The following is a 13,203-nucleotide window of genomic DNA, read 5'->3' on the forward strand; positions in this document are numbered from 1 at the left end:
TACGTACGTATTTGTTACGTATTTCATTAGAAAAATTGGTACCCGCCTGCGGGATTCGAACACCGTTACCACGCTAGATGCGCATGCACCGGACGTCTTATCCTTTAGGCCACGACGTCTTCTATCTAAAATACTAATTACTTATACAGTAATGAAGCGTTCAAAGTTGGCTGTGACTGGTCTCGGGCTGCGTTCGGTCCCGGGGGACGTCTGCTGGCGGTTGGAGCCGCGGACGGCGTAGTCTTCGTGTGGAACACGTATTCCGGACGACTTGAAACCACTCTGAAGGATCACACGTGAGCATACAAACATATTTTTTAATGAAAAAAGTATCGTTACCAGCTAACGGTACTGAAAACTAAATTTAAGGACAATTTAATTTAAAATATCCAACCAAAATAGAAATTATTTGTCAGATAACTACTTCATTCATAAATAGCTATTATATAATAACCAAATTAGATTTGAGGATCAACTTTTGAAATTTTTATTATTTTATGAAATCAATCAGAAATTCCGATATCAGGCTCATAATTTATTCGTCTTCTGTTTTGTCTGATTATTTATTTAAGGTAACGCAAAACTAGTAGGGTACAGAAAAGTGAGCTCAAGCACATTTTAAAAAACTTTAGTCTAAATTCAACTACTTTTACTTTAAATGTCGACTATTTTTATTTTATTATAATAGTTAAATTTTTTGGCAAAATCCAAAAGAAAAATAGCTAATATAACTTATCGTCCGCGGAGTTGTTGAAATAAATAAACATCCTAACTTTAATAGAGAACTTGGTTGGTATCGTGAAAATTAAATCTCAAGTCTAACAAACTGCAAGACCTCAAGATACTGTTGGTTTTTTTCTGTGTGCAAAGAAACATGAAGGTCATTTGTTTAATGAACCTCAGCGGTAGTTTGCACCTTATTCAAATATCGACGAATAACACCTTAGTCGTCGTTGATTACCACGAAAACTGTAATTATACAATTATTACGAATCGGAAAAACTAGGATAACAATAAAAAAACACGAGATTAAACCGTAAAAATAGTTTAAACTATAATTTTAAGAAGGCAACATTATTTTTTAATAAAAAAAAAATCTGGCTGTATACATTCTAAATAGCACTACCCCTATCTATTCCAATGGGTGTCAAGAAGTAAGAGATTGGTCGTTATGGGGATGGCGGTTTCACATTGTAATTTCCATACGTTCCGCTCATCACTTAATAGCATGTGTGCCCGTGAGCCTGTCAATCTACATCGAGAAACACTAAACAAATAAAATACAGTATCTTAAATTATGTATGTTGAACACAAAATTCAATCTATGTCAATTATAAACTTGATTACCACTCGACCTGTTGAGCCCATATTTATGGTACCACTTTAGTAACATGTATTATACTCAATACATGATCGAAAATAACTAGAAAGTTAAAGTTAACTAGAAAGCTACGTTATTAAAAATAATTACATATAGATTATCCTGTATATAGTTTGTAAAATTCGTTTTTATTTACCAAATAAAAGTTTTAATAAAACAAATAATGGCTTAAAAATATGTAATATTGCTGAAATATAAACGTTAATAGGAAATAATTCAACCAAATATACGGTTTGAGTGGAAAATGTCGGTAACAGATAATTGTCCGTTTATAGATCACGATTATCCGACTTTGTGTCATTCCGAACTAGAGTAAATTTATATCTTCCACCATAACGTTTAAATCAAGTAAGACATTGATATTTGACCTTGTATTTAAAACAAGAAATTGTCTTATTCGTGACATCGTTCGGTTCCCCGTAACATTCGCATGGACAATTGAAATCGTGAGGTCAACATTGGCTCGGGCTGTCTCACCATTGCAAATTTCTCTTTCCCATACCGTACGCTGCATATTTATTTGGCATTAAGCCTATCTCTCCACCTGTCTGATTCCATTAAACTAAACAATGAGGAATGCCTCCGGGACACAGCCGCCAGAGAATCGAATGTATTTTGTAAGATCGAGGCACACAATTATTCTGTCTGCATTGAGATTATACACCAAAATACAATTGCATTGAATCTTTAATGGAAAATAAAACATGTTATATCCATGACTGCAGGCTTCAATCTGATTCAATGCGATCTGTTTTAATTTGTGAGCAGACATGACGTGCAAATTGTGTAAGTAATACCTTTCTCATTAAATAAAACGTGAAAAAAAAGGAACATTCCTATGCCACTTGTACTTGCATATTTATATTTAGTGTTTGTTGTTAGTCTGAACGGTAAAGACAGGCCGGTCGCTTGCTGGAAACAGTCGTGTCTAATTCAATATTGAAACAGACGTATCTTCGGTTTCCACATGTACCGTTGCGACATTAAACTCTTATCATCTTCGGTCGAAATCAATTTGAGAATAACAATATCGAAACGAACCGAGATGAACAATAAAGATTGCTTAGAACAATGTTTTGCGTTTAATAATTGTATTGGAGGGCGATCTTTTATAGGATTAACTAAGTTTGAAAACGATAAACCTCAAAACATTGCTCCTAATTGAATACTAAATTGCAATCGTGGTTTTAAATTAATGAAATGTTTCATTAATGATTGAAATTATAAAATCCTATTATACCTATCTAGTACGACATTTCCCTGTTAGTTCTTTTTTTTTACAAACGTAATACTTGCAATTTATGAATTTAATATTCGACATAATAAATGGTTAGGTATAGTTTTTTTTTTTCTCTGTAATTCGTACTTTAATAAAACCTATGACATGTAATTATTTGAAGCACTCTAGCCGTCTCTACATGGGTGGCCGAAATACTCTATAATCTTCCAGAATATATGTTATTATATTCTATTAGACTGCTATTAGATTACATGGTTGTTTGATAATGTAATGATGGGAGCAGTTTTGCATATAGATGACGTGCGCAGCTCATAACGAGACCCGATTGTTCCGAATGTGATGTTCTCGCTTTTGTAATGACAACACACTTTGATGTGTAATCTGTCGCATGCTACATACTGCAGATCTGGCTAATCTATTGCTCGCGGCAGGAGGTCCGTGGAAAATTAAGCGAAACCTCGACGACACGTTAACATGAGATATCGGTTTGATTTATTGATAGATATTTATTCTTATCGCAATAACAGTTAAGTTTTAAATTCTAAGTAGTTGAAATTGAATAACAATTCGCAGAAAATAAAAGCTCTGAGTTATGAATGGACAAAAAAAATCATATTTTTGCGTTTCGTAATTGTAGATCATTCTAATCTGCTTACTTATTATTATATTATAAAAGTTCATAATTGAATAATCTATATATTAATACGTGAAGCAAAAACTTTGTATCCCTTTTTACGAAAATTGCGCGGACGGAGGAGTATGAAAATTTCCACACTTATAGAGAATATAGAGAAGAAGTGCACAATGCTAATATTTTTTTTAAATAATGCATAAAAGATACATTAAATCAATAGAGAAATCATTACACACACTACCATGTATTTGACACATACACGCATGCATACTATTCATTTATTGTGAAACTTTTGTTCTTGACCTCTGTGGTCAAATTGAGAATAGATTAAATATTGTTTGTCTTTATTAATATTTTTCTATAGTGTAGTCTTGGCGTTGAAAATACAATCGTAATAGTGTACAAACTTACAATTCCAATTAATTATAGTCGAATTTCGACTACTGCGGGACCCCTAGCATTATTTAAAAGTCAATTTAAGTTACATGTAGAAAGCAAAAGAAATGTTGAAAAAATTTAAAGCCGTCAACGAAATTAGTCTAACGTTTAAAAAGCAGTACTAAATTCACAAAATTTTCATTGATGTACATACCAAATTAATTACCGGTTAAAGTGTTAATTTGAAAACAAAGACTGGTATTTCATGCTAGCCTGACTCTCCGTAGACCGCTTTTGCTTTGTTCAGAACATGTACTTCGACTAAACAAGACATCGCGTGTCGATGTTTAATAAATAAGTGTACGCTATATTTTACTTATTTATACGTTTTGAAAATTATTACCTAATAAATGTTGAACGTTATTACTGAACTTTCGTTTCGCTTAAGTAAAGCTCTGACGAATAAGACACTTTTGGTAGCATAGTATAAAATCTATAGGTACTAATATATAAAAATCTACAGTGGTTTTTACGGATGTTCCGTTATAACTACTCAACCATGCATCCGATTGACTTGAAACTTGGTATCCATGTAGAAAATACGTTTACTTAATGGATAGGCTAATATTTATATGAGTTTTGGACTTCCTACACCAGTTGCGGGGGCGTTAATGATGAGAATATTTGTGGGGGTGAGAAATAATAATGTTAATTTTAAATGTCAAGCGAAGCGGACGGGTACAGCTAGTTTGAAATAATATCGAACAGACCAGAACTATACAGCAGATAGCGCAGTATGCGATAGATCATGTGATAAATTAAATTTCCTCGAATTTAAGCTGCTTTCAGACTACGCTATACTATAGTGCCATATAGTATAGCAGCCCATACTTAGCCAATAATATTTAGTACAGTACAGTGTGAACGTGTCCATAACAATGTATGGTGTGCGATATTGTTGTGCTATGAGCTATATACTATATACTATTATAGCGTAGTCTGAAAGCGGCTTTATTAGCTTGTAGCTATTTAAAATACGTAACATTGTCTCGATAAGTACCATATACATTACCGCTTGACCGATCGCCCATCATGCCTCTGCTATCACGTGCGAGCTTTATTGCGAACTTAAACGAACGAGTACACCGCCCACACAGTTATAAACGGTGACCGTATTTTCAGTATCCGAAAAAGCTGTACATCTCTGAGGATTACAGGCAGTATAAAGCAGAATCGTAGTATTGCTGACTTATACGGACAGCACTAAATAAAAGCTTTAGCAGTAAACATTGCAAATGCTCATTTATATAGGCAATGTGTACGAACGTTGGTACCAACTAATCGCGGTGCATGCTTTTTGTAGCGGAAAGGCTAACGACCGAAGTAGATAGATTCTTGAAATTACTTTATTGGGTAACCTGTTTTCGAACATAGAAGGCGTGTAACTCGGGCATAAGGTATGAATCAAGAAGCGACGCGAATGAGATACGCACTCTCTATTACATATTTATTACCTTGTAGTTTACCTGAATATAAAATTCATCGATACGTATGTTATTACTACACCAGAAATCAACGGACAATCTTCCATTTTTGTATTTTTGAATACGTTAACTATAATTTACGGCCGCTTTAAAGATATCCAACGCGCCTGAACCATTACAACCATCCCAGCATTTAACTTAATCGTATACCGGTTCACTATAATAGGTCATAAATTACTAGTTACTAGAGGTCCCGCAGTAGTCGAAATTCGACTATAATTAATTGGAATTGTAAGTTTGTACACTATTATGATTGTATTTTATACTTCTATAATTACAACAATTTCGCCAAAGCTACACTTTAAAAAAATATAAATAAAGGCAAACGATATTTATTCTATTCTCAATTTGACCGCGAACGTCAAGAACAAAAGTTTGACAATAAATAGTATGCATGCGTGTGTGCGTCAAATACATGGTATGTAGTGTGTGTAATGTTTTCTTTATTGATTTAATGTATCTTTTATGCATTATTTTAAAAAAATATTAGCATTGTGCACTTCTTCTCTATATTCTCTATAAATGTGGAAAATTAGATACTCCTCGGTCCGCGCAATTTTCGTAAAAAAGAGATACAAAGTTTTTGCTTCACGTATTAATATATAGATTGATTGATATAAATGTGTAAACCACTACCGAATTGTTCAATAAAAGTTTATTATGAAAGCCGTATTACATATGAGGAAACGATTGTTAGGTCTCGTAAGGTACCGGATTTGTTCATGTTTACGTTGCTTCCTAGACTCCATATTAGATGTAACTTCGGCCGCTTGGAGGCTCGTTATAAAACCGGGAGCGGTATGTGTAAACGAGCCAAACAAACCCGACGCTAATTCTTGTTTATGAGGCGTCCCGCCCTGCATAGATACGATGCACTCGAAACATAGCGGTCTTCAACAATCAAAGCCCCGAACGGAATTTGAATTCATGCCTCGATATCCAGTTCAATCAAATCCTTCCATATTCGATAATGCAACGTAAATATTATCATCCGGTCAATTGACCTTTTTTTTTTTAATGTGGCCGTACTATTTCATTTGTTGAAGCTTTTTTGTCGGTATCGCTTCACTTGTATTAATAAAGGCTATGATGAGTATCTTTTAAGTGCTCGTGACACAGATTTAAAGTCCACATAATATTCGTAATGTACGGTCATCATATAAAGCGGATACCGTTCACAGTGTCTTCATGCAATATTCTTAGAACGGACTAACGGTCCGAGAGACTCGAAACAAAAATGCTCCAGTTTTACAATAAAATTAAGTGTCTGGAGCAGTTTTGTTTTACGACCTGATGAACTTAGATTTTTGTCGAAATGTTTGTCTAGGAATGCGGGCCGCTCATTTATGACGAAAAAGTGAGTCTTTACCCGATGAAGATGCCATCCAAACTGACGATAACACTTTATCAAAAGTGAGAGCTATTTATCAAGTTAATTATATTATTATTTCTTCTCTGAGGATGTGACGTGTTGGATTGCTACGTAACTGCAATATAGTAAATTAAATGTTGATGGGAATTAATTATGTAGGGCGGGACAGCCGTTATACAATAGAATTTGAGGTCTCGACCTCATGTCTGAACGTGAATGACGGCATTTATTTATTTTATGTTATTCCTAATTAGTTTTTATAATAAGTGTAGATATTAAAACTTTTGTTACTTAATGAAAAGGTATTATACTGGAGTTCATATTTCTTAAAATCATTCATTGTGTTTTTATTCAATGATTCTTACTTTTCTAATTTCAAGATGTAGTCAACTCTTACACTGTCCATTGCACCTATAATTGATGTGACATTCGGTAGGCAGCGGCTTGGCTCTGCCCCTGGCATTGCTGAAGTCCATGGGCGACGGTAACCACTCACCATCAGGTGGGCCGTATGCTCGTCTGCGTACAAGGGCAATAAAAAAAAATGTCATGTACCTCTTGTCAGTTGGTCATTGTTTTATCTTATGTATTTAGTGGTGAAAGGACGTATTGTAGATCCGCACGGGTAGGTACCACCTTGCCTATTTCTGCCGTGAGGGTGGGGCAGCCGTTGTACTGTAAACACGGAAACCTTAGAACTCATGTCTCAAGGCAAGTGGCGGCATTTACTATGTAAATTTCTATGGGCTCCGGTAACCACTTAACATCAGGTGGGCCGTGAGCTCGTCCACCCTTCTTCATCTTCTTGCTTCGATTTCCTCAATACTGAGGGTCGTGACCACCTTCTCGTAACAAGAGTTTATTTCGGATCATTCCACGTCATTTGCTCGTGAACCCACCTACGCAATAAATAAATAAAAAATATTTATTTGTGATTTTATATTGTTGGTGCAACTAAATAAATGAATAAATAAATAAATTATGTCGATGGACTTCAGGTGGGCCAGTTCACCTGCATATCTTTTACAATTTACAGCTTACAGTTATCGGACAATGAACGTGGTTATGTTTTCAGGACGGCGGTGACATCTGTATCGTGGCACCCCCAGTCTGGACTACTGGCCTCAGTGGATCGAGGCAAACGTGCTCTCATATGGGGGGACTTGTGACAAGCATGGGAGGCACCAAGGCCTCCGCCACCAGACGATCAGGTTTAAAAACTATTACTATTTTAATATATCAGTGCCAAATTGTAGCACACTAAAAAATATGTTTTTATGTTATAAAATAATATTGGATGTTATGTATACATGAGACATGACTACTCGCTTTTATGTATATACACTAACTGGCCCGGAAAACGTTGTTTTGCCATATACAAGTTGGCGTCCAAAATGCTGGGAGTCCTCAACAGAGCGAAGCGGTACTTCACGCCTGGACAAAGGCTTTTGCTTTATAAAGCACAAGTCCGGCCTCGCGTGGAGTACTGCTCCCATTTCTGGGCCGGGGCTCCCAAATACCAGCTTCTTCCATTTGACTCCATACAGAGGAGGGCCGTTCGGATTGTCGATAATCCCGGTCTCACGGATCGTTTGGAACCTCTGGGTCTGCGGAGGGACTTCGGTTCCCTCTGTATTTTGTACCGTTTGTCCCATGGGGAGTGCTCTGAGGAATTGTTCGAGATGATACCGGCATCTCGTTTTTACCATCGCACCGCCCGCCACCGGAGTAGAGTTCATCCATACTACCTGGAGCCACTGCGATCATCCACAGTGCGTTTCCAGAGGTCTTTTTTGCCACGTACCATCCGGCTATGGAATGAGCTCCCCTCCACGGTGTTTCCCGAGCGCTATGACATGTCCTTCTTCAAACGAGGCTTGTGGAGAGTATTAAGCGGTAGGCAGCGGCTTGGTTCTGCCCCTGGCATTGCTGAAGTCCATGGGCGACGGTAACCACTCACCATCAGGTGGGCCGTATGCTCGTCTGCCTACAAGGGTAATAAAAAAAACAAAAAACTCGTAAATAATTTCTAGGAAATATAAATGACCTAGGTACCGACTGCGGTGCCATCTGCCGGGCTGTGAATCTAAACCATCCAGGGTGCCACCCAAACGCATACAAAAAAAAAACATTCAAATCAGTCCAGCCGTTTTGGAGGAGTTCAGTGGCAAACACACGCACAGAAGAAATATACCTATACATACCTTTTATCGCATATATGTATGTGTGAACGAGCACACGGCTAAGTAGTTCGACTCCGTCAAACCGGGTCCCATAGACACCACAACATAAATGCCGCCACCCACCTTAAGATGTGAGGCCGAAGTCTACATTGTATTCTATAATGGCTGCCCCACCCTTGGAACCGGAACGCATGAGTGCTCCGCGGCAGAATTGGGCAGGGCGGTTTCGTGCTGGCTTACAAGACTACCAATAATTACGTTAATTTATAAATTCTATGAGTTCATTTTTCACTAAACAATGTCATTTCTTCCTCGTTCGTCGACACGAGTCAAATATATATTTTATCGAATTCCATATTAAGAATCTGCTAAAGAATTTATCAAATAAAACATGCGTTTTATATTTAAAGTTTTCTATTTACTTTTTATGGTATTGGGCAGAAATGTATACAATTCTTTATGGAGTAGTCACAGAATATCTCAAGATAATTCACGTCGCAGTGTCTAATGTATGTTTAACAACAGACATATAATAAGGTCGTCTATGCTAACGAAAATTAATTTTAATACAAATTAGTTTTCTTCGTCTGTTCGTAGATGCACTTGACTGAACTTAAATTTTAATGTGTAGCACGATTAGGTAAGATATTTTTTCAAGCTTAAAGTCATATTTAAAACATTTGAATTCAAAGAAACGCTATCAAACTAACATCAAAATTTCGGAACAATAAATGATTCTGATTATTCAGGATTGCGAAGGATTGATTATAAGTGTTCATCGAGATATTATGCTGATGGCTATGAGCGACGACGACTACTTACAGTCAGATGGGCCGTATGCTCATCTGCTTACAATGGTAACACTTAAAAAAAAAACGTGTGGCACTCGGGAACTGCCGCGGTAAAGCTATTGCATAGCATTTTTATCAACTCATGCAATTATAATTAGACAATGATCATTTAATATTAAAACAATAAAAAAAAGTGTGTGTGTCCGCTCCGACGCACGACTGGAGTTTACTGGATATAAAAAATTAAACGAAACAATACGAGAAATAGTTCTATATTACGACAACACGATACACTACAGATTATTAACAAATTAACGAGACACAAAACAAACGACTAACAAATATATGAAAATACAATAATGAGAGAAACGCGCGATCAGTACGAGGCTTTGTGGCGGACTGCCGGCGCATGTACTAGCATGTCACACGAAATGCGCATAACGCATTTCGTGTGACATGCTAGTACGATTTTGGTCCCCATAATTTTCATACCCCGGGCCTATATATGTAAATCAATTCTAAAGGAGTAAACTCCAATAAAACAAGACCACGCTATATTAAACAAATAAAAGCAAAACCTTAACTGTCCCCTTCACACTCGTAAGCAAGACCGCGCGATAGAGAGATGGGCAGACTTTTCATGATGCGCATGCAGTGTGACGTCATACCACGCGCTTATTCACAAACACTACACAAGCGCAACGTGTGAATGTGTTGAACGCGAGCTACATGGTAGGCGGAGTGAGGGGTGTAAAGTTTTTTTCGTTACGGAATTTCATGATTCGGTCGCCGCGCTCAAGGCCCGCGATAAAAGCTAGCAATAGCTTAAAAATCAAGAATATTATAATAAAAAGTTAAAAGAATTGATTTCAAATTCCAGTGATTTGAATTTGCAAATTACATGTCACAGTTTCTAGTTCAACACAATATATTCCGTATTAGTGCAAACGTTAAATCTGCTTTCACATACTTTGAATATTTTAGGTATTTTGCGACAAAAACGTGCAGGTTAAAGGTTTACAACACTGAGAAGCCTTAACACGCTGTTCAGCTTTCGTGTTCGCTGCCTAGTGTGTGGCCCCTCTTTTATTTCTAATTTCACACGCCATAAAGCATTCATATTTGTCCTTCTGAATTACTTAGTTAAACAGTATTATGACGTTTTTATATCAGTCATAAACATAAAACTTAGCCATTTTAGGTCCTCAGTTTTTGTTCTCGGATGACGCTTTATGTGTGTGCTATATCATAAGTCATTCATAGTGCCGTGTGTTTTACAGAGAAGATATATACATATGTATTAAAAAAGGTGTCAGCTACACATTGTTGATTTAATCGAGAATTTATTACTCATATAATTTCGCGGAGAGATTCGGACACAGCTCATTTATATTTACATACGTAGGTATGTGTGTGAACATACCCAAAAATGGAATCGCAATTTTGAATGCTAAACAACTTTGCCAAATACATATATTCATTTTATCGCGCTTTCTACAACGATTTTTAGGTTTTCTAGTTTTTATCGCTATTATGTACATTTTAGGCCAGCACATAGTTTAAGTATTACATGGATATAAAAGAATAGATGGCACCTCGTTTCGTCACGAACGACTTTCGTTCAAAACTCCACCACCCTGTTTCAAAAGCTTCAGGTGTAGAAATACAATTGAAATTAGTTGTATACAATTGCTTTAAAATACAATAGTGCCGACAAGTGAAAGCGTGACTTTCGACTTTCATTAAGTTTTTGTGTAAGTGTATGTATGGTTCTCGACGCCGAACCATATTGTCTTGCGACATAAAACTGCCGTACTATTCTGAATAAAGAGGTCCAAGTATTTGCTCGATTTTTACTTTCGAAATAAAATGGTGAACGAAGAAAGTGTTTTTTGATAATAGCAAAAGTCTTTTTGCGTGGCAATTTTAATACTTAAAGTAACATGACGCGATCCAATCTCACACGAGTGGCTCTGGTTAGCATAATTCTAACCAATCTTACAACCTTTTTTTATTTATTTCATATATATCTACACTCAGTAAAATAGGAATAATAATACAAAGCATAGCCTATTTCTTTAATATGTAATTGTTTAATAAGCGAGAGTAGTATCAGAGTAATAATTAAAAATGAGTGCGTTTGGAAGAGTTTTAAAAATTAAAATATTAACTAAACACATATAGCCGCTAAGAATGTTAACATAACAATTTAAATACGTAATCCTATAAACTTATATACTATACAACAGTACATAGCAAATATACTTGAATGCAGATGTACTTAATTTAAGCACTAAGGAGGAGATTGTTATTAATGTTGCTTTAAATAAATATAAAAAAAACTAAAGCATGTACAAGTATGTAAAAATTGTCTTTAACTTACAAGAAAGGCAAGGAATCCCATTTATCTGTTATACACTAGGGAAACCAATCGTTTATCGAGCGAGTTCGCATTACAAGCGCTACTTGCTTTAGGGCGAATGTAGGAGAAGGATTTCCTTCCATCATTAACGTGTTGCACAAATACTCATTTCTCACTATGCGCTACTTTGCAATACATAGTTGTATTCTTTTGATAATTCTGTTCAGACGCTTTCGATATTATAATTTTGACTATAAATAAAATTATTTAAATGTATTTATCAAAACGTAAGTCATATCTATCTTTTAGTATATATGTATAATATCCACCTTTATCGCAAACGTAAACACAATTTAACTCCGCAGGATAACGCGCATGATTAAATAATGTTAATGATTACAATATTATTGCCGCCATCTGCTAACCTTAAGAAAGGATTTTGAAATTTTATTTGGATTGTATATTGTATATCCCGCACCCAAAAACTGAAACGTACTAGGTACATAGCAGCAAAAATTAATAGAATCATGGTATCTACCCGTGCGAGCTCACAGGTACATTTAACCTGTGCTTTACCGCGGAAATCATTCGCGTATATGAATTAAATACGAATTTTTCCAGATAAAGTTGCAGAACTCTGACTAATAGTTGACAATGCGTATTATGACGTTCAATTTTATTTATCAATTCAATTGTATTACATTTATTTTTTATTTTATCACCCTTATATTTAAACGGTAAACTTGAATGAAAATAACAATTCACATTTCTTCAAATAGATACAACATTCGAATATAAATCTTATTTTGTTATCTTTGTTGAATAGTTAAAATCCACCTGTGCGCTTGGTCTACTTTATAATAAAACTACTTTATAAAATACAGAACCAATCTAGATTTAGCTGAGTATTATAACTCTCTCTTGAGATATTCATTTCGCTAATAAACTTTGATCCGGAATATTGTTATATTTAAAACAAATGATTAATTATTCATCTTGTTTACGTTTGGACCATACTAAAATAATTGGAACGGTTTTTTTTTTATTGCAAGGGCTGTTAAGGTAATTACCGACAGTACCGTATAGTCCCACCGACTCCCTACCGCGGAGAAAAAACTTAAATCTGACAAGAATTAAGAAGTTTTAAAAAAGTTGATGTGAGAATAAAAAATGTAATTCATGAAAATGCTTGCCACCTTTTCTATTGTTACGACTCTCCAGGCGGAAAAACGGGGAGTGAAGTTGTGACAAGTGCTTAAATATAAATTTCAGGGTGGTTTATTAGGTAATACTAAATCGTTTAACATCTAGGGAATTT

General features: G+C 35.7%; 1 protein-coding gene across 2 annotated transcripts in view; it reads left to right on the top strand.

The window, feature by feature from the left end:
• The window catches only part of Atg16 (Autophagy-related 16), a 160,015-nt gene that overhangs the window by 131,346 nt on the left and 15,466 nt on the right, over positions 1-13,203 (top strand). For both annotated transcript variants that reach the window (XM_089728279.1, XM_089728280.1), the window contains 2 exons: positions 150-296; positions 7,625-7,760. In XM_089728279.1, coding sequence (XP_089584405.1) covers positions 150-296; positions 7,625-7,718 — 241 coding nt within the window. In that variant the 3' untranslated portion in view covers positions 7,719-7,760. The remainder of the gene's footprint in view (positions 1-149; positions 297-7,624; positions 7,761-13,203) is intronic.

The sequence above is a fragment of the Bombyx mandarina genome, chromosome 06 (genome assembly GCF_030267445.1).
Source record: "Bombyx mandarina strain Sakado chromosome 06, ASM3026744v2".
NCBI lineage: Eukaryota > Metazoa > Arthropoda > Insecta > Lepidoptera > Bombycidae > Bombyx > Bombyx mandarina.